This window comes from Ylistrum balloti, unplaced genomic scaffold, assembly GCF_031769215.1.
Source record: "Ylistrum balloti isolate Yb309-2 unplaced genomic scaffold, AGI_CSIRO_Ybal_v1 Utg369888, whole genome shotgun sequence".
Classification (NCBI taxonomy): Eukaryota; Metazoa; Mollusca; class Bivalvia; order Pectinida; family Pectinidae; genus Ylistrum; species Ylistrum balloti.
In genome coordinates, this window is record NW_026782022.1 from 786,858 (window position 1) to 810,523 (window position 23,666).

At 33.2% G+C, this 23,666-nt stretch overlaps 1 protein-coding gene across 1 annotated transcript; it reads right to left on the reverse strand.

The window, feature by feature from the left end:
* Positions 1-1,785: 1,785 nt before the first annotated feature.
* Positions 1,786-20,783, reverse strand: LOC132546375 (L-proline trans-4-hydroxylase-like). Its single transcript, XM_060210090.1, has 10 exons — positions 20,721-20,783; positions 18,587-18,627; positions 18,143-18,224; positions 8,003-8,084; positions 6,693-6,803; positions 6,275-6,366; positions 5,861-5,951; positions 5,501-5,636; positions 3,938-4,089; positions 1,786-2,806 (listed from the first exon to the last, which is right to left on the reverse strand). Exons 2-10 carry the CDS (start codon positions 18,600-18,602, stop codon positions 2,693-2,695), a joined length of 876 nt encoding a protein of 291 aa, XP_060066073.1. The 5' UTR covers positions 18,603-18,627; positions 20,721-20,783; the 3' UTR covers positions 1,786-2,692.
* Positions 20,784-23,666: the final 2,883 nt, after the last annotated feature.

The following is a 23,666-nucleotide window of genomic DNA, read 5'->3' on the forward strand; positions in this document are numbered from 1 at the left end:
ACTTAAACACATAGAAAATTTTCATATTTGGAATGCTTCTACTTATTATCAGCTATATCTAAGTGACTCACCATTCAACGTTAAGAAAATGGTTACAATTTGTATAACTATGTCACCTACCTTAGTGTAGTCTGTATTACTTTTCATTGCATGCATGTCTGAACAACGTGTCCTATTCAGTCAGCAAATTGCCCGGTACATGTATCGTGTAAAGATACAACTATCACCACCTACATTAAAAGGTCATCGTAACGGGAAAGTCATTAATGATAAGGATTAATGACAAACTGATATCCAGATATCTATTGGTTCCCGTGCGATGACATCAGATCAGATTATAACGAAATAAGATTGTTTGAAAGCCCGCACAGCAACAGATGCCAGTTTATAACTTGGTATGGTAACGTATCTGTTACTGTAACCTCCAATCATCAAGTCACGCCCACATAAATGATTCTTTGTTCATCATGTATAACGTAGAGAGAAATTGATTTTTAAGCCTCCTGAAACAATATTCATTACTTGGTAAAAACTGATTAAGTCAGTGCTGTAGACAAGATCAAGCAGGGAAAACTTGGTAGATGACAGCAAATACCGGTCATTTAAGTGGCCTCTTGGTTTTACTGTGGTTTCCTTGAACATATCACTGTCTCCGAGGCCTCCGAAGGGTGTTGCTTTAATAAAATGCTTATCATTGAAGACTAAATCAGATAAAATACTGGAACATAGCATATACTACATTTCCTCCACTCACAAAAGAGTGACGTTGTACTGACATCATTTTGAAGGCATTACCGCAACACTAAGTATCTTATAAAATCAAATCAGGATTCATCAAAACGGTATTAGCTGTATGATGGGAACCCTCACACCCTTGATTTTACCCAGTGATATAAATATCATAAATTTACTACTAGATACTACTAAAAATAAGTGTAACATGCAAACATAAAGGCCTAAAGGAAAGTTTCTGAACAATTTATATAATATGCGCTGCATAGTCTCCACCACTAAGTCATGTCTGAACGGGCCCCAACCCTTTGCCATAAAAGGAAGTGTGAGTTGGGATTGGTTGGAGGTAGTCCCTATTTTCATACATTATTGAATTAACTTCAACTAAAAATTGCAGATAAACACTGGTTACAATGTCATTATCTGGATAAATGGAATCTCCATCTGAACGTTAACGTTAAACCAGCTAATTCGCCTTCTGGACCCTCCATTCATACGCAATCGAGTCCCTATTACCAGCCAATTCCCAATATCAAAATCTAACTAAGTACAAGAGCCGATATGGAGGAAGAATGCTCACTTGCTCCAACATCACCTCTTGGCACCATTTTTGTGGTAATGTGGAGCAGATTGTAGTTTTATATTAAGATGAAGTTGCCTTCAGACGATTGTAAATATGTGTGCTATAGTTCCGGTCTAGTTATATTTTAAAGAAATGGTTGACAAAGGAATTAACAGAGATCATGATATGGCAAAAGTTTGTGGTTTGTGGGAAAGGAGGGAATAAACAAACACAGTAATTATTTTCCATGGACAGTCTCTCCCGGTGCAGTATCTTAATATCAGAAATATCGTTCCTGATGTCAATGATGCACTATGAGAAAATTTATATTTTCCCTCGAAATACTATGCTATGAATGTGTGAAAATATCACAACCTGTTTTTTTCACAAGAACGAAACTATCATTTATAATTTCACCGTAAAACTTTATATTTCACTGCAAATAAATATCATATTTCTACGTATGACTCAAATAAATACAACATTCAAAATCACTTGTAAATTTATCATTTATTTCAGATTCGATGAAATCAGAAATGAGAAATTACTATCTGAAATGTGATTATTTACCTTGAAAAAAATTAAGTACCTTAGCATGTGTAGGGAATCGAACAGAAACATTCTTCTAGAACCATGAATGACGAGATGTCATACAAATACAGTAGCACCATTTCATAAAGTAGGTATACAGACCTAATGTTATCAATTATCACGGTTGTCGTTTAATCAATTATTGATAAGATTTGTATTGAACACTAAAATATAATATTTATCACTTGAAGTAAACATACTGTAATATCAATCAAATTAGAAATATTGCCTCTGACACTAAAACATTAATTGATGCCATTGTATCTTACGTCATTTGTTATGTACTTCTTAAATAAATTAAGTCATTCATATGCCGAATTAATGGCCAGACGTCTATTGGAACCCTTAAACAGTCTAGCTTAAAAAAGACATAATCCAAAGATATATCGAATGTGTCTATTGTGCCATCGATACATTTTTTTTAACAAACATAGAGGAGACCTGCTAATTCTCATAGTTTGTTACGTTGTTTTAATGTAAGATGCCCAACATATTCTCGTAGAGACATATAAATTCCGATAATCAATTTGTCATAACGGAAATAGTAGTAAACCACTTGTTGTTACTGAGGTAAACAATCATAGGTAAGAAAAAAAGCTGAATATATGTCGTCTCTCTTCTCAAATAAGGAAAGATTACAACTCTCCATTTTTGAAAATTAAACATTTACTTTCTGTCTCACAATTACGTAATCATGTTTTGATTCAGCATAAAGTTGTAATCTGCACTTTGTGAAGTATCCATTACATTTCATTGTTTGTTCAATAAATCATAATATTGGCCTTTTTTGGTAAAATGTCTATATTTTTAATCATCGTTTGACTTTTCTACTTTAATTGTAGCATCCTTTGTTGGGTCCATGAAGTCTTTCCCACTCAGGTCAGTGAAGTTTGTACAATCTCGAATTGCGGAATTCGGGACCTGAAAATTAAGATAGAGGACATGAGTCTGATTCATTTGAGGATATCATCATGGTAGTAACTGGTATTTTTATGCGAGTATAGTATTTAATATTTCAAACACATAACTAGTTAAGTTTCAGACTAGTAAGTTAAGTTTCTAATCCTAGCAGAGGCATTGAAATCTATGACTTCTGTGACATGTATATATGTACATTAATATATAGTCTATTTTAGTTATTTTCTTTTTTCCATTTTCTTTCGTTAAATTGAAAGGGTACCATCATCTCCAAAAATGTAGCTATTATTTCGTTGTAAAATTAAACAAAAGATGACTATTGAAACCTTGACCTTCATTTCTCTCAAGGAATTATGAATGTATTCAATGCAATTGGTAAAGTAACCCTGAAAATGATGTTATAATGACCACGTGGTGTATGGTCTTTATTGAATCTGAACCCATACATCTATCATACTACCATACTATCATATAAGCTTTCTTTTACGTTGGAGTAATATTTGACCAATATATCTTTTTTTATCTTATGACATATCCTTTTAAATTTACTTTAGCTATAATCATTTTTCGAAAAGCAATAATCGTGAATTGGCGTAAAAGTGATTGTGACGCGAACATAAGTAATAACAGTATTTCAGTAACACGGTGCTTTTACTTGGGGTTCCTTCTTTTACGGAAGCAGAGCCTGACCTAGGGTTCAAAGGTTACACGGCAATATCCTTTTGTTGTTTCCTCCGATCGAAGTTAAATCTAGATTCTTACTTTCCATTACTACTGTGTTGATCGTGGATGACAGGTCTTTTTCCTTAACTGCAGTGAAATCGACCTTGTAATGGTTTTATGGTAGCCGATTTATCTTTTACAAATTTAAAACGACAGCAGACGATTGAGAAGTATTCTTAAAGAAGGACTCCCACAGAACCGTAAAGATTCTATTGTCAAAACATATCGTCTATAATAAAGGGACCTTAAACTATTTTGCAATAAAGTGTTGGCTGCAGATGATATCTAGGTTACATAATACTTTTGTACAAATATCATCAGATTAATTTACATGTTATTTCGATAGTATATAAATGTAATACCTAGCGAGGCATAACATTCTCATAAGGATAAATTGTACCTATGAGTTACCTTTATGAGAGGTGTGTATTGAGGATGATGGTGTTTAATAACAGGGTTATTGGAAGTCTTGTTGTAGGCACATAGGAATGCCCAACGTCTCAGGTCACTGTCGTTCCCGCTACTTGTGTGCAGTAAATTGCAATGAAAGAATAGCGCATCCCCTACAACATCAAAAACCAAATGTGAACAAAATTAAATGAACGAGAGAAACAAAAATGAATAAAAACAAATTTGACTCGGTGTTTATTTGACAATAGGTATATTCAGAAAAGGTATATTGGTTATCTACATCATATTTAATATATGCATGTAGAGAGAATTAAAAAAACTAGATTTTTACCAGGCAATTTGTTATATGTGAAAACGAATGTACGTGAACAGCTACATTATTTTACATATGAACAAAAGGACCATATATTAATATCAAAACAATAGGAAAAGAGGGGGAACAAATGTTTTGTAGAACCATACACTGCTACTGAGTTCTAAGCATTCAGATCTACAATAAATGCTTATGTACAATACAGAAAGAGACTAACAGATCACAGCGAGAAAGTGACGTTGATAATAAGATCCTATTTCTTATCATATATTATTTATTTATGTTAGTTTGTCAGCAATGAGAATGTAATTGTTGTTAAAACATTTATTATTTAATTTACTTTACTCTCTTAAATGTCATATCGTCAAACAGCAATCAAAGGTTTCATAATGAGACACATGACTTCATATAAATGTTGGTATGACCAAAATATGTTATCATACAAAATCAAATAGCATTTTCCGTAATATTGATATGATGTGTTCTTAAGAAAACGGTATAATACCTTTGTCAATAATCAGTTACTGAGTTGTCTTAACTGCGGGCGTTATGTATTACCATTTCTATTTTATCATTTCAAATCAATATGCAGTTCATGATGGTTTCGCTACGTTAGATTTTAAAACATAAGTTTTATGATGGATTTTTGTTAATCAGATGTACTGATATTCAACTTCCTATATTTGCCTAGGTATATTTCTTCATCTGTGTTTTATTTTAAAGAGTAGTCATTTAGTTCCTTAAACTAACAAACAAACCAACAACAATACAAGATATAATATTTGTTTACACAGCTCCCTAATGTCATATGATTCCGCAAAATTAGGATCCGTTGTTGTAATTTATAAAACGACTAGCAATTAAAAGTCAACGTACGGAAGGCAGTTACCTCCCTTCAATAAGTTACTACGCTATCATGTCTATAGCGTTACATTTTGTTTTAAATACGATAACAAGCTATTTTATTAGGATTTAGTGAGCTTAAAGACACTTGACATGTCTGTGAGTAATAACTTGACATGAGTAAACCGCCATCTTGAGTATTGGAACGATCTCAGACTATGATGTGATATCAACTACAAACCAAATGGATCATATTCCTTATATTTCATGATAAAGTGCTTATTGAAAAGGTTTTGTTTATGGACAGAAGGACGGCAAAGGAAAAACGTAAAATTAAAAATGAAAATAAATAAATAAATAAATAAAAAATAATAATAAAGACTGTTGTTTCTATCGGATGCCCTTACCAGGCTGCATTTCCACTTTTTCCAGCGGACACCGGCCTGAATTTTGTATGGCCTCAACACGTTCAATATCAGCACCTGTTTGTCCAGCCATCATCACATGATTTATTCGTCCACACTTGTGCGATCCTCGTAGTATCTGTTTAATAAAATCACAAAGAGGGATGTTAGATTTGTGCTTTGTATAAGATATTGTCATAGTGATAGCAACGTGGTCTTTTTCTCTATGTACATTTTGGGAGACCTTCGTTTAATTCGTGATTTATTCAAATTTTACTCTAGTTACATCAACTTTGAGATAAGACTCTGTTAACAGTACTTTCTTTGTTGTTTTTATGATATAATGACATTATATAATTCTACCTTCAGACACCCGTTTTCCTCCACACACTTATCTATGGCTATGAAGACGGTCAGCATATCAGGAAAGAGACAACCGTTTTTGTACCAGTACCTTGTCAATAGACCGAAACTCGATCATGAATCACTTATATAATTTGAAATGTCTTCAAAATACATTTTTCACATATTGTGAGAAAAATATTACTTACTATTTAATATTTCTAGTGTATCGGTGATTCCTGTTTTATTCTATACGTTGATACTTACAGCGAACAAATGTTTTATCAACTGTAACACCCGAAGAATCTCATACAAAAAGTGACTTTAATACTGTTAAACTTTTTCAACTCCTTTGAAATACATATTATGATACAACAGGAAATTAACACTCTGACGAGAAGAATTCGGAACAAAAACGATGTAATAAGTATCTACCCGTAGTCTTGGTGCCATAGATGACTTCCTCCTGTCCGCGGATTTTTCATCATAAGCTTGGTGTGATAGTGGTACACTTCTCCGCCCAAAAGCTATGAACAGAATGGCAAAACATCCGTATGGAAGGCATGCATTCTCATCAAATTCATCAATAAATATTACTTTTATGTTATATGGGACTTAATGTCTTACCGATGAATTATTTAATGTATTCAACAACAGGTTAACAACATCATGAAAAGGTGGTCCATTGTATGACGATTAATTATATATCTAAATTTACATTATTTCAAAGTGTTTCCATCGAATTTCCTTTCCTTATTTTAAGGTGACCAATCTTTCACTTCACTGAGAAATGCGATTTGTTACGCAAGACAATACAGCGCTAATGAAACAAAACAGCCAGGTAAAAAGACACCTTTTCACAAGTATTGACGGTTTTCTCACATCTAGCTACCATTCCCGTGACGTCATCACCCGGATGATTCCAGAGGCACATTTTGCTTTCCCGGCCTGTACCGTCTGCGACCTAAACAAATGATGATATTATTAAAGAATAAATCTGTATTGAATTTCGTATCTTTTCCAAAACCATTGAAGTTCGTGTATGATGATTAATACACATGATTGATATGTATTACATGTTTCTAGTTTATTGACAGAAAATAGTTACTTCCATAAAAATACAAATTAAACGATTACTTATGCGCTTAACAAATATTCTTTGTTTTCACTTTTCAGTAGGTCAATGACTAAGGTTGCAATGTACATGCTATTTCATATTATACGACTCCTGTGAGGAAACTGATCTGGGAAATTCCTGCTGGATTGGGAGTTTTAGGACACGTATAAGACCAAATTGAATTTGATGTACTCATAGCAACATTTTGAATACATTTTTCTTACGTTTCTCTCTGCTTAACAACAACGATTAATATAATTCCTTTCTTTCTTGGTGATTATCTTTCGTTTGACATTAATGCCGAGCATCTACTAATATTAGTGTCAGATGCTAAATGAGTTAAATTAGTGATACAACTATTTTTTTCATCTTAATATGTTAGTGTGATAACGCTTTAAATGGTCCATATGTAGCCTAACTGACATACCATCCACTGTATCCTTGTGATGTAGTGGTTTACTGACAATGTTCTTATATTTAAAACCATGACGGAGTATTTTCCTCGATGCTTAGATGTGTTATATTATCTTAGATGTAATAAGATGTTCCTTAAAGTAAATGTACACAATGCCTAACTCTCTAAAGATAGAAAAGATCAACAAAAGCTTGAAAATAGGATGCGGCGTATTTTCTCCAATAATAAGCAAGTGCAGAAGTATCTAGATAAGAAATTACATCCTGTTTATGGGATTTATGGACCTTTTCTGGTCTAACTGTTTAGGTCCTTTGGCTTGCAATAATCTTAAAACATAAATTGATTTGGTTATGGTTTTTTATTATAAATGCATTTTATGAGATGTTGTCACTGCTTTTCACATTGACTGCTCTTATCTTTTTCACATGCTGAGCATGTCTATTGATGTAATTTTCTCTAAAGAAAATAACCACCGATCTATCTACATGTACTTGTGTGTAAATATGACGAGATCGAAAGTACAACTTGGTGTTTGTAAGATCTGGTTTCATATCAACAGGCAGAGCCATGAGTGAAATTATATCTCAAATGTGAAGTCATTCATTTTTGAAAATGGGGACTGAACTCTTACCCCAAAAGCTTTCTTGACGATTTCGCCATTTTCTTCAACAACCTGTCTTACTTTTTTGAGTTCATCAGGATCAAAGAAGTTTCTGCAATATAACAAAATGTATCAAATTTTATTAAAATGTGTGTATCAATAACTGATTAAGCAAATTCCCGTTATTTGAATTTCGTTTTTGATTCATAGCGTAAAAATACCATATTGTTTACGTTAAATCTTGGATAGGTGTAAGGTCATGTGTGCTATTTGCACTACTAATATATATTTGACTGCATTCTAAATCAGCTAAGTAGAGATTAAAAAAAGACATTTTATCTCAAACAGGGAAAAGACGGCAAGGCGCTAATGAAAAATGGTCGAAATTACTCGCCTTTTATTTGTCGAATTTCTTCTGAATAACAACAACACTGTTTGTCTGAATAAATTCATGTTATGCTGATTTAAAAATCACATTTGTGTGTCAAAAAGCATTCATCTAGAATCATAAGTTAAAAATATCCCGTGTTTTCAAAGTTCAGGCCCAGGTTAGAAGTGGTGGTATTTTGGTTTCCTAAATACGGAATGTTACTAGTGGAAGGAAGCAAAGGCGAATTTGTCATTCTCAGTCTCGGGGCTTACCAAGGGTTATGTACATGTAGTCACGGACAGTATCTTACGAGTAAATATTGTTCACTAGAACAGATGTGGAAGCTCTTGTCTCTAACAAACGATTTGATTCTTAGCTAGAATTTATGTGGAATCCAAGAGTGTCTGCATGCTATTAATTATTTACATTTGTACGTAAACATTTCAATCAACGTCAGTATGATGTACATAGTTCATCGTTTGTACATGAATACAATGATGATGATGATGAAGATTATGATGATGATAATGATGATGATTGACCACGAAGATCGAAGACTGATGATGATGATGATGATGATGATGATGATGATGATGATGATGATGGCGAAGGAGATGGATATTTTTTGTCTCGTGTTTCAAAGTGATATGATTTCATCTTAGTCAATATTCAAGATAGAGGAAAGCGTTAAAAAAACCCAGGATATCTCTATATTCCTGGGGTAAGGTAGCCTGCACGCAAAATCATAAACACGTGCTGAACCAGAAGTCCTTAATTTGAGAGGTGATTCATTTTTGTTTTGTCAAGATAAATCTTATACAATGTAAAACAGTACAAGATCAATTTTCTTGATACAAATGAATCTTAAATGCATTATGGCAATTATTCATCATTACGACTGTCTTTGTACAATGTATAATGTAGATTGTAATTCGATCAAAGCGAAAATAGAAGTTGTGTTTTTTATTTTGTTTCCATATTTGTCATTGCTTATTTGTCTCGTAATTTTATTTCTAGTATGTTGGAGAAAGTGGGTAGAAAAAAATCATTTCCTAATTTCAATGTAGAAAAGAGAAATCTTTATCCTCGGAGATTCCACCAAGCTTTCAATTTTTGTCATTTACTGTTGATACCGCTCAAAACCACGTGACAGCGTTGATTTGACAAATATGTCTTTAGTATTCAAGCTTTCTCCTGTGTTATTAGAAACAGCAATTAACATATTATGTTTAAAATAATAGTTTTATGATAAACAGAGGTTTTTTTTTTACTACAGGTCGATGTAAAGACAGAATTTTTAGACGATGACACATTCTCAAATTCGGCAGCTTGATGCAGTCTCCATCTAAAGCATGGCTTCGAAGTAGTCCGTCTATTTGACTTATTGTCGGAGTAACATGGATTATAAAGTACCACATGTAGAGATGTTTATCTGTGGTACGTTCACGACCATGCAATAATGTCTGGCATGTTTAATGCTTCATTTCTCAAGAAATATGCTTAAGTGAGAATTTGTTGTTTTTGATTAAAACTTTTCATATCAAACTTTCATTTTAACACTACTAAATTGTAATACAATATTCTAAAAATGTATCATACGCCAAATTAAAATTGAAATTAAAATATTGCATTATCTAGTGTTTAGAAATAGTGTTATATCTTAATAATTATTCAATGGTGTGAAGCAAGTCGTTAAAATTAAGAAACGTGAAAGATGAAAATGATGGTTATAAAAAAGTAATAAAATATCATTAAGATATATACTGAACAAAAAAAGAAAGGTTAGCATGTTTCCCTGGAGAATACCTGTAAATGAGTGAAAACAAAATGACGTTTGTGCAATATTAGAAAATGGTAATGCTTTACATGACAAAATCCAAGGGGGTTACCAAAACCATTCAAGCGTGAAAGTCTTTATTAGCGAAAGAGCTGCACGAGGTTTTCTGCGACTAACTTGTATCTTCGCTTGAATTTCATAAACATTCAAACTGACAACTGTTCCTTAGATCCTTAGGACTTAGAAATCACCGAATCTTGATATGTATCAACTTTATCATTATGCCCCGGCTGTCACAAGTACAGAGAGAAAGGGCTGTAGGCATGATCCAGGCTGGGGAGGCTCGCCGTCGAGTTGCACGGCATTTTGGTTGCAGTGTTAAGACAATTTGCCAGTTGGTTAGTCGTTTAAACCAAAGTGGGTCAACATCCGATCGTCCCCGAAGATGCCGACCCAGTAAAACGACCGCCAGGGATGACCGTCGTATACGATTGATACACTTGCGCAATCGATTCGTAACCGCAGAAGAGACTACAAGGACATTGTTTGGGCGTCGTGTGTCTCCCCAAACAGTCCGCAACAGGTTGAGGGCCTACCAATTGAAAGCGTGGCGTCCCTACACTGGACCCAATTTGTCGCGACGTCACCGTAATAATCGGCGTAACTGGACCCGTGTTCACCGTCGTTGGGCCTTACGACAATGGAACAATGCTCTGTTTTCAGATAAGTCCAGGTTTTGTCTGCAACACGGTGACGGAAGGCGCAGAGTGTGGAGGCGACAAGGAGAGCGGTTTGCGAACTGATGCGTCGCAGAACGGGACCGCTTTGGCGGCGGAAGTGTAATGGTTTGGGGTGGAATTTGTGGGGGGACTCGTACCAGGCTTGTTGTGTTAAATGGCAATTTAACGGCATTCGATATCGGGACGAAATTTTAAGACCAGTGGTTCTACCATTCTTAAGACGCCATGGCGTTGGCGCCATTTTTCAACAGGATAACGCACCAGCGCACACCAGTCGCGTCAGCAGAACTTTCTTGCAGCAGAATAACGTACAGGTGTTAGATTGACCATCTAAATCACCTGATTTGTCACCGATTGAGCATGTCTGGGACGTTCTTGGGCGACGCATGAGAGAACATCAAAATCAGCCGTCAAACTTGCAGGAGCTGGCCCAAGCCTTGATCGCTGAATGGAACAACATCTCTCCTCGAATTATCCGCCGGTTTACGAGTTCCATGCGACGACGCTACAATGCTGTTTACCTCGCAAACGGTGGCCATACCCGTTACTAATGGTGTTACCTTTGAAATTGACCCCAACGTCCTTTACAGTCGAATAAAATCAACTGAACGCAAAGTTTTATAATGAACCATGACTGCAGTTTTATCAGAATTGATCAATTACTTTATTCGTACATGATTGGTAAGGATTTATGAATGGGTTAATTAATTAATCACAGAATAAAGTAGTGTTACCTTTCTTGTTTTGTTTAGTATAGTTGGTTGATATCTTAAACGTAGTATAATAATGTTTGTACATATTCATATACCAATCTTTGTACTGAAACACAAATCCTAACATAACCACCACATTATATGAGATGGTGTTTTACTATCATATATTAGCATACAAATGTTTTGAGAAGGTGTAAAATGCTTACATTGACCATATACTTTTAAATGCTTATATTTGAGGAATGGAGACGTGTAAATAAAACAACGCTGTTGCTGGATAATTTCATTGATATATTCCAGAAAGTGAGTTGAAATTTCAATGTGATTTTGCCAGTCTCTTTCTCTGTGTATATTGAGATAAGTCAAAGTTGTGTTATCAAAATGAAAGTAAATTGTTCTTGGAGATTGCTGTAACATATTTGCCTTAATTTAATCAATTCGCCTAGTTGCATTGTTTAAAATATATATTCGTAACTTTCTTTTGAGATTATCAGAGATATGAAACACACTCCCTTGCCAAGGTGAACCCATACGGCAAGTATGAAGTACTAGTGACTAATAGTGTAGGAGATGGAACACATACAAACGTTTTTGATGTTGATCATACAGCCTTACCGAATTAGTATTAGGTAGGGCCCGGACAATCTTTTTTGATGTAGATCAAAGGTCAGAATGTAGGTTACAATGACTTTCTTTTGATGCGTAACGCACCGTTTCACTTAGGTGAACCCATAGCCTAGGCATTCAGTTCTCGCAATTAGTTGTGTAGAAGATAGGGCCCGAACAATTGTTTTCTTATATGTAGGCCAAAAGCAACAATGTACGTCAGAGTGACCTCGTTTTCATACACGACAAATCTTCTCACCAAGCTGAACCCATATCCTAAACATTGAGTTCTCTTGATTAGCACTGTAAGAAACAAATGTTTTTTGTGGTGGTTAAAGTTCAAAATATAGTTCAAAGTGACTTCCTTTTGATGTACGACCGTGTCTCATCAATGTGAACAAATATCCCATAACATGTTGAAGATAGGGCCCGGAAAAAGATTTCTTCGATGAAGGCGCTATGTCAAAATGTAAGTCAGAATGACCTACTTTGACTCGCGACACACTTTTTTTTTACATAGATGAACAATATTTTAAATTTTAAGTGTTCATGATAAGTTTTGTAGAAGGTATGGAACAGACAATATAGCGGAAGGACGGAAAGACGGAAGGGAAATGTAAATAAACATTCCAGATTACATCGGGTTATCAATCACTGCCACTGAACTATACATTAGTATCATTTATAAATATTTGGATGGCATGATTTCATTAAGAAAGTAATTGAATTCTTTAACCGAACTAATGTACACCACTATATACATTTTATGAGTAGAAAATTATTGAAATATATTGCATGTCTATCACATTAGACAAACCCAAACAAAGTCCACAGAACCGATTTTTTTCAACTACAAACAAACGTTGCATGAAGGGTCCAAAACATCGTAAAAGCCCGTTTGTTAATGGAATATGAATTTCAAGTTACTTATGGATTCCGTTAAAAGCCATGCCAGTTTTATTAAATTTGATTTTAATGACATGTTGTTATTTTCTTTTATTTGAATTTTTGAATTTTGTTTTTATTGAATGGAAATAAAATGTTATCATACATTTCAGACTTGATGTTTAGATTTATTTCCCATTCTCCAATTTTAGGACATTAGATATATCTGATATCTGTGTATTTTATTAATCTACTTTTTTTCAAAGAAATATATGTCCGGCATTTCGAATGTTGATCTGGAATAGGCAGTTTCACGTGTCTGAAATAAAGTTACCATAGAATGGCAACAGAGAATGGTTTTTCTGAGTGGGATTTTGTCGCTCATTGAGAAGGCTTGAGTATATATGTAGTAAATTTTAGGTACTCGTTACTTATTTCTGCATACCATATCATTTCATGTTTGAAAGGTCGAGTTCGATTGCTTAAAGCTGTCTTTATATAGAGTTATGTGTCTTTGGAATTACAGAATTGTTTTTGTAATCTTCTGAGTTTTCCTTGTCGTTACTTTCTAAATCTGGCCTTCTTACTTCAAACTGAATGCTCAACGCAATTAGGATATGTACAATACTTTTTATCGGCGCAGAGTTATTCGGTTAAAGATTAAACAAACGAAACGAATTATATTATTACAAGAAAAGTAGCAACAAAGTACAATGGTATAATACTTTCACTATTATTTTCATTGTAATTCAGAGATATTACGGAAAATACATCCCACATGAAAACATGATTCCGTTACATATACTTTATTCATCAATGAAGTCCGCTTAATCTCAACTTCGATCGATCTCATTTTTTATTTTAAATAAGCATGCGCAATGCGAATTTATATGGCAGATGATTGGTAAGCAAATTGTATAGCTGAAATTTATTTTCCATACTTTTTCAACTTTATCAGTTAAAATAGCTACAGGCAAACGTTCAGACATGTCAAAGAGAACACGATTTCGTATTTTCATAGATATATTAATATTTGGAATAAGTAATATTTAAGTATATGAAATGAATGAAAGCATCTGCTACGCTTGAGTCAAAATATGTTATTCTGATCAAGATATGTATTGTCAGATAGTTTGTATAAATAATCTTACAGCGCTTGCATAAACATAATAAGGAATAATTGTAATTCAACATGTGAATAGAATGATAAATCACACCAATTCGGTATTTTATAAGACTGCATTTTCCCTTACTTCTCTGGATCTATTTCCGGAATATTACGTATCACGTGATAAATATAGGAAATTACATCATAGATCTGTTTTTAACCACCTTTACAAAAAGAATGTCATTCTGATTAAGATAAACATACCAAGAATTCAGTACATGTTTTTACAGACTTTTGAAAGAAGCGAAATTATTATTTCATCGATTTGTTTCAGTGAATAATGAATTGAAGCAATATAGAAATAAATATTCTGTTTTCATACAGGAATAGACTTACCTATATTTAATTCCATTGATAGTTTGTCCATTGGAAATATCAATTTAAACATTTTTTTCGTCAGCTACTGACGATCTGGGATAAATTCTCACAAATACAAAATAAAAAGTTGCCAAACAGAAATTACTATAGCTCATTTATATGAGGTATATAAGGTACCGCTTATATTTAAAATTGTTCATTATTCGCGGCTTAACATAACCAAAATGAAAGGCAGAATGAATATAGCATATTAGCTATATATTTTTCATGGGAAACCGAACACATCATTACAAGAAATAAGCAGCATGTAGTGATACCGTAAGTACTGAACGGCTCGAATATATTTCTATGTTTTAGCAACAAGGACTTATATGATTGGTCTCATGCTACAAAAGAATTAAGTTGACGCCCCTCCACCTTGACATGCTATTTCGATCACGATACATGATATGTATTAAAGATATTACATTTACAAACAACTCTATGAAATAACATTAAAGATATCATGATATCATATACTAAAGGCCAATTATACACATATACTTAACCAATGAGAACAGCAGTGTATTGAAAAATGCTTTTCTTTCTCTCATTGTTTACAACTTTATCACTTGATACATATTATAATTTTGTTATAGCTGTCATCGTATAACTCTATGTGCTTGTGGTCAGTTCTAGAATAATGAAATAATGAAACAGATATACAATAATCCATTTTTGACGTATTCAATGCTAAACTTTATTGAAGGTAGAACGTTTATACAATCGATAAAAAGTTGTTACTATATGTCATATATTCCTTATCTTGATATACAACATTTCACTGCAGAAACGGTAGACCGGTTATAAATGCATCGTGCATTACAACGTCTTTGGTTCAGACCAAATACCTTAATAAAACAGATTCTTATACATCATGTTTCTCCAAATCATCTAAACTCAATTATGATTTTTATCATTTTCAGCTTCATCTGATATGGACAGAATGCCACATACAATTGGTGTAATTGAATTGGACATATTAATAGATTTTGTAAGTTTATCATAGATTTGAATTTATTTCATTAATCAAATATTGTTAAAATTTTAATTTAATGTCGTTATGCTTTGGTTTTTCTGAAGTCATACGTAAATCTGGTATGCTATTTTTAAGCTACAATATGTTTCAAAATGGAACACGACAGAGTAAACGGAACTTGATCCAGAACGTCCTGGTATATGCATATCATTTTCAGTGTCATCTGATGCGGTATGCTGAATGTCGTTGCATTGAAGTGTTAACCAATAATCGAATCAGCTTCCCGTGCTGGTATCTAGACCTACAAAACATCATGCTGATGAGCATACTGGGGATAAGAAATTTAAGCGCCCCTTTCACACAACACCCACTTCTACAGAGTGAAGGGGTAAGCGTTTTTCTTTTGACATGACTTTTTCTTTCAACGAATATCAAAAACTCACTTAGAGGCACTTGCTCTAAAACTTAACATGCATAATGTAATATCTGATGAAGGTAACTGTCAACATAGAATGCAGTACCAAATGTAATGTTAAAGATTGGATATATTTTGTTCATAAAATGCGATTCTATATTTGTCAAAAGTTTAACCGAGTCGTCGAATGATCCAACACTATATCACGTTATGACAATACGTTCATTTTATTTTACTCTAGAATCAAGTCTGCAATGCTGTTCGAGGTCGCCTTTACATCATCGACTACGTAATCATGTGCATCCTTTTTGAAGGAGAATTCCCTTCAAATATTCTACCATTTATAAACGCTTTGATTCCGACCTAATACATACTGCAGCCATTAATTATATCGTGTCCAAGATTTCATTCTATATGTCATTTCCACACGTGATTGATAAAAATGGTAAAAATTAATCAAATTGGTAGTATCAGTAACATCTACACGTCAAAAAATTAAAACAAGGAACATTTTGGAAATACAAAGCAAAAAAGGAAGACAGTTGACCACGATTGTGAAAAATCTATCATCTAGTCCAGTGTGTGGAGTCTCTTTATAATCTAGTACAATGTGTGACTCTGTATCATCTAGTACAATGTTTAGCTCTTTATAATATGTGGCTCATTAAAAAAACTGTAATTGAAACCAGGTATCTTACTGAACTTCATTGTTATATGACGAATCCCACTGGAACCGAGTGAAATTATTAGCATAGGTCAAATACATTATGTCGTTTTGCTTGTTCTAATTGTCCATCTCTATGACAATTACTATAACAAAAAGGCAGCATAAAGTCACCCTTTGTTACAGCAGGGTATACAATTTTTTTCTGAATATTTTCAATAGTTTGTTTAGAAAGCTTTTTTGTCAAACTTTCATTTCCGTCTTTTTCCCATATATTATACAAAGAATTAAACTTCAGAATGCTGTCGTTTGAAATGTCTGTAATAACTGAATGATAAAAAAGTTATGACATCAGATCGGATATTCCAAAAGCCAAAGACGTATATAGTAAAGAAGAAATTTTATTTTACTTGGACAGATATCATGGTCTACATAGAACTATAATCGTATTAACTTCGAAGCAAGTCTTATCTCTATAACTAGTATAATCATCGATCTGATTCACTGACATGATAAATTATGTTTAATTATAATATCAAGATAGTTGTTTCACATCATTACTTCCTTACATGCGTATTACTTATTTGATCATGTGCATGCTATCTGTGCCAAACCACGTTGGTCGTATTTACGCAATTACACAATTACGAGAAGGACATCTAATGGTTTGTGTAACAAACATGTCATATCTTTATCTTTGTGACCCGTGGGGTGTACATGTTACGACAGATATATGCTTACTCTTAGACTAGAACAGAAGTGTAATAATGAAATATATTGACATAAATGTAAGAAACATGGCATGGACAATGAATTTCCTCTAATACTGTCTGAATCGAAAATACTCGCCCATAAAATGCATAGACAAACTAAATTTAATCTGATAGCAATCCACTGTCGTTTTCTTGTTTTTAATTAATATAAACAAATCCCAATACAATATTGCGACACTATCTGCTTCGTAAGATGTCCGATGTAAGCTAATATTGCAATTGAAAAGCAGTAATAAAAGAGAACGTGACATTATTTACTTGCATTGGCCAAACTTTACGTGATGGGAATTGACGAAGAAGCATAAGGCGCTTACTATTCCGACACATCTGGTGTTATTCTCTCTTTTTATCATGGGTTTAAGTCTTTCATTTGTTAATATTAAACCTAGTTATCGGGCTAACGCCTCGGTTGGGATTATGTTACAAGATGTTAGCCCTCGACATAGATATCCCGATCTCGCTCAGTTACAGATTAACATATTTTATTAATCAATATATCTTATATAAATTGATGGAATACATGATCGATTATGTTTCTTATATATTGGTATTAATGATGTCTGTTCGGTTTTTCTGTAGATTCATGTATCAAGCATATAATGATGACTGATCTAAAAATCAACTGATTTTCATTATGTTAATACCGGAAAACATGTCATGTGCATTCGATAGAAAGAATGTCAAGAAATATATAATATGTGAAAATTAAAGAGGAAAATTTACCTGACCATGATATATCCAAATTGTTGGAAATCCTCGCGCATCTCTTCAGTAACAATCAAGTCACCGCTTGTATACCTATACTCTACAAAAGAAAAGCCTTTATTCAATAAAGGATCTAAACGAATTTTACAACAGATAACACCTGCAAGCATTTATTGTAAAGTACCAAAGGAGGACTTTCTGGTCATTACATCAGTGTAAACTGCATTTAAACTTTTCCAAATTTGGGATGGACGAAGGAAGATAGATAATGTATCATTAGAAGGAACGTTGTTATGAACCACATTCGTACATTCTACATGTATATTGCTATATGAAATCCGTGTCAATAATTAATCTGAAGTGAAGGATTAGAAGAAAGTATTTTCAGACATTTTTATGGGTTTGAGGGTTATATTATAAACGTGCTTGTTTCTACACCATTAATTTTGTATCGTAACTTACCCGCAGATGTTGACATTGTGGAATTCAGATAGTTAATTGATCTGTCAAAAAGAATAAAGGAGACGATTATTGAAGTTTGGTTCTGTTAAAGGGAAGAGACCATTGTCTTGTGTTGGAATGTTATGATTATTAGTTTCAGAGTACGATTCGTTGTATTAAGTTTATTTAACATTCCAAGAGAAAAATTGTTAAATGATATAATCTTGGGTTGATTAGTGTTTTAAATATGACATACTAAATAAACTATAAAAAATGAATGAAACGAGAAGCCTGCATATTGTGAATTAAGCACAAAGTGACAAAGTGGATTCTATATGTCGCTGACTTTACATTTTGTTTGAAGTGACAAAGTTTTTGGTTGCTCACAATTTGCAACTTTTTTCAACTTTCCGAGCAATAACAGTACACTGTCTATTAAGTTCTCAAGATAACAACAAGGTAAGTGGAAAACAAGAACAAGACATATTAACAAACATCGTACTCACTCATTTTACTTGATATAAGCAAATGATAAGGCACCGAGACTATAATGGCAATGAAAATTTCTTCTCGATGTATGTATCTGTCTCGAGGTGTAAGTTAGTTTCTGCTATGGATGCTATCATGATGATGTGAATAAATGTAATATTTGATAACATTGTTTTTGAGGCTTCAGTTCACTGTTACAACGAATGCTATCATGATGATGTGAATAAATGTAATATTTGATAACATTGTTTTTGAGGCTTCAGTTCACTGTTACAACGAATGCTATCATGATGATGTGAATAAATGTAATATTTGATAACATTGTTTTTGAGGCTTCAGTTCACTGTTACAACGAATAATAGTGAGTAATGTTCCAACCTAAGAGTTTTGGTAGATGGTTTGAAATATCAAGGGATTTACATGGTACATCACTCTACACGACGATAAATATCGTCGATGAAGCAGTATAAGCGTGCTATTCTGGAATCGTTTTTACTCATATGTGTATTATATCATTAAGACAATTTGTATTCATATATTAGACATCTTAGGGAACACTCTACGATAGGTTAATGTTCAAGGAGATATATATATATTCCTATTGAAGCTTTGACTGTATTTAACCTTCAATATATAACTGGTATTTAGAACTATATACTCAAATTTAATAAATACTGAATTTTCCAACCTCATAATCAAACCTTTTAGATGTAATAACTATTTTATTTGTCAATTCGAAACTATATTGGCTACTCCATTCCAGTAGGATGCGATATTTAATATATAAACGTATGCAATGTCAGCCTTTTATGTATATCATGACTGAAAATACTACCATGCGCAAAATTTGCAATCCAATATTTTTCTAATAAAATTAATTAATGTTTACTGAAACAACGACAATCTAGCACAGCCCCAATTAATTTTTTAAAATTCTTATTTTATTTTCATTGATATGTTGATGGGTGAAGAATTATCTGTAAGCAAACTTTATACACAAAAATACAACAAAGGATTGTTTTAAATTTCATTTCAAACTCAATATTGACGAAACCTGGAGGTAGAACGTGAACAAAAGAATCACCCGGATATAGATATTGTAGCGCCAGACTTCCACGGGGAGAGCATATTACATTATTTTTTTATCATACATCGAATAAATTTACAAATATGACATCTGCGTGTCCTTTAAAATACTTTTAATCAATATCATACGTAAATCAACAGCTTGTAAGTTTATTACTTATGGTCAGTATGGTTTACCGTAAATTACGTGGGATATTATCAGCCACAACATTACTAGTACACCTGAGCTAGATAAAGTACGTCCATGAACTGATATGATCTTGTAACAATTATACACATCTTTAGCGTCCACGCAGTGGTGTATGAAATGCATTTAAAACGTTTAGTTTTGAGCAAAGACATGCTATTGCTACATGTCACGTTGTGCAAAATATGATTTAAATATGATAATTACCAATACTTAACAAAAAAAACAAAAAAAAAAAACATTATCTACAAGTAGAGCTGTAAACATACCCAAGTGATTATACATATAATCAGAAATAACGTCCTTTATCTCAGGTATATCGAAATATTGCCTACATTTAAGAACTGTCATGTATGCCTCGTTAGATGATTTCCGGATATAATTTATACTTACATGGCTATGGGAAATAATCAAATACTTCTGTACGTCGTATACATGTCTCCCAGATAGAATAACTATGGAAGCCTCTGGTGTCTGTAAAGATCCATTTGGATTAGAAATCTTTTTCAGTCAATGAAGTCAAATAATTGAATCTTAAATCGTGTACGTACAAAAATCTCTTTATTTGGCTAATGACTTGTATGAGGTTAATTTTACAATTAAGGAATTGCCATATCATTTTTTGTTGACAAACGAAAGATCAACTGGAAACATTTTACAAAAACCTCTTGTTTGTAGCATGTATAGAGAGGATGGTAAGAAATTGTAATACAACAATGACAACGTATTTTTGCTGGAATCGCTATAATGTTTCCACTCGTCATAGTATATACTTTTGGCCCATTGTAATGTTGATGTCTTGCCAAGATAAGTCACATTTGAAGAGAGAACAAATATATAAAGTTTGTTCCCCTTATGTTTGTATGGGAAAAAAATAACATGCATATTTCATTTATTAGAGAAATATCCAAACTTGGCTTGCGCCTGTATATATTAACTTAATTGATTTGAATTTGTTTTCATATTATATTCCATTAGCACAATCATGAATGAGGAAGTCTGACGAAATCACCATACTACCGTGCGTTCATTACATAAAGCATACTTAAAGTATTATGACCTTTTTAATACTGTATAGTTGGTTATATTCGTGGGGAGGTAAATTAGCTATAATCGCGGTTATTAAAGTTAGAATCAAGATTGTCATAGATCAAAATGCAAGGAAATACATGTACATGGTATAGTTTTAAAAAGTGCTCTTAATTTGTGTGTCTTTTGTACAATTTTTGAGCAGATCGTAGACACTACTGGTGGACTTTAAGTTCTCGAGAAAAAGTTCTGGAAAATTATAATAATGTAGTGTAAGAAGGGGTCTCTGTTTGGCCATGTCTATTCTTTCACACGATTTGCTTCCCTGTGATAATTCTAGAATACATGCACAATAATTATTCAGGTTATGCTTAAACATGTGTCTCAAAGACAATGGAGAAATTGGAAATCCTTTGACTAACCATTCAGCGAGGAAATTTCGTACTCGCTTGTGAAGTTACACATTGATAAATATGTAATATACTTGTACTGTTTCCAATTGGCATGACTATTTCTTGCAATAGCTAGTATATTATCGTCAACAGAACAAAACTATATAATAATTTCACTTAACTGTATTACAAATATATATCCCAAACACAAAATTATAAATTTCCTTTTTGGAACACTTTTCTCAGGTCAATAAATTGATAAAATGATCTCGTGTAAACAATAAATTACATGGCATGTTGGATACAAACATGTTGATGGCAAAGTCGTGATTTTTTCTCAAAGAAGTAGATTACAGGACACGATGGATTTTGGCGTTGATCTCCCGTCGATTACACAACAATTCCCCCGTATTGTCAACCGGTCAGTGTAGCAGCCCTGGCGACATCGCCAAATATGTGTAATGGCAGTAACGGTAGCTCATTACCTACCTTGATTGACCAAGATTTACATGACAGGTGTCACTGATGAGGAGAGGAGACGCTTAATCTTCCGGAGCACATGGTCTTATTATCGTACTTTTTTAGGAGTATCCTTGAAAATCTTTCCTTTGATCATATTGTGCCCTAGTTCTACAGGAATTCGTGTTTGGATTATGAATATTTCGACACGTTGGTATTTTCTTGTTGTTGTAAAGACTTCTTTATCAACATAACATATGATGATTGAATGTTTAAACTCTAAATCTCAATTTCACCGAAGTCCATTTTGATAATGTTATATGTTCTGTTAGCGTGCCCAATAAAAAAATCCAAAGAGTATTGCAATCTTTTAAACTATTTCTGACAACTGCTTCTATATTGGGGAATAATTTGCAGACTCAAAGTATATATTAAACAGTTTAAACAGATAGTTCTTTGATATCATATTACCAGCCGACCCTGAATAAAGGCATTTTCTATTTAAACACTTTACCATTACTCCCATTTCATCTTAAGGGATTAACTTATTCCCTTATAATTATGTTTTTTTTCTTTTCCACTACTTACGAACGTCAATTAGGCCATGTTGAAAAAGACTCCATATAGGTTCATCAAGTCTACAGCCTATGAAGAGTCAGCATTCAGGTTAACCTTTAATGCTTTTTGGACCATATCTTACAGGTGAAACAGCAAAACTCGGGCATCAAGATTTTAAAAAGAAGCACTTTGAAGATTTTGATACATTTGGCCCCTATGACCTAGCAAGGTGTCCATGACTAAATATTTGCATATACTTAGTAATGGTTTGTCCCGGCATGCTACAGGCACATTATCATGATCTCCTGAGTGACTTAGTTATAAAGAAAGGCTGATAAAAATAATTATTTTAAGTTTTGACCTCTGAAATTGGCCAAGATCTACCATTTGAACAAACATAGCAACACTTCATCTAAGTATGAAAAAGACACATGATTATGACCGCTTATTCACGAGAAGAATTAGGGTCAAACATCTGACGCCTTGAAAAGTTCAAGTTCATTGCTTACTTTTCATTTCAATATGACCAAAATCAATACTAAAAACCGCTTGATTACTAAGAATGTATATAAAGACTTTAAATACATTTTAGGAACAAACTGATAGCTCTTATTTTGGTTCAATATTTCACACAGAGAACGTCCGACTCTTGTGATATATCTACAGACGGACTGACCAAATGATTTCAGTATATCCTACCCCCCGCCTCAGGGGTATAAACATTTTGTTTCCAATGAGTTCAATTAAATTCTTTCCATTTAAGTGAAATAATATACAATTGAAACACGAATATATATTCATGGTATAAAATGTATTCCACTTCAGCGAAATTAATTTAAAATGTATTTTACCTTATTGTTAGAAACTATCAACTGTTAAAAATGGTTTGCCATATTAATGG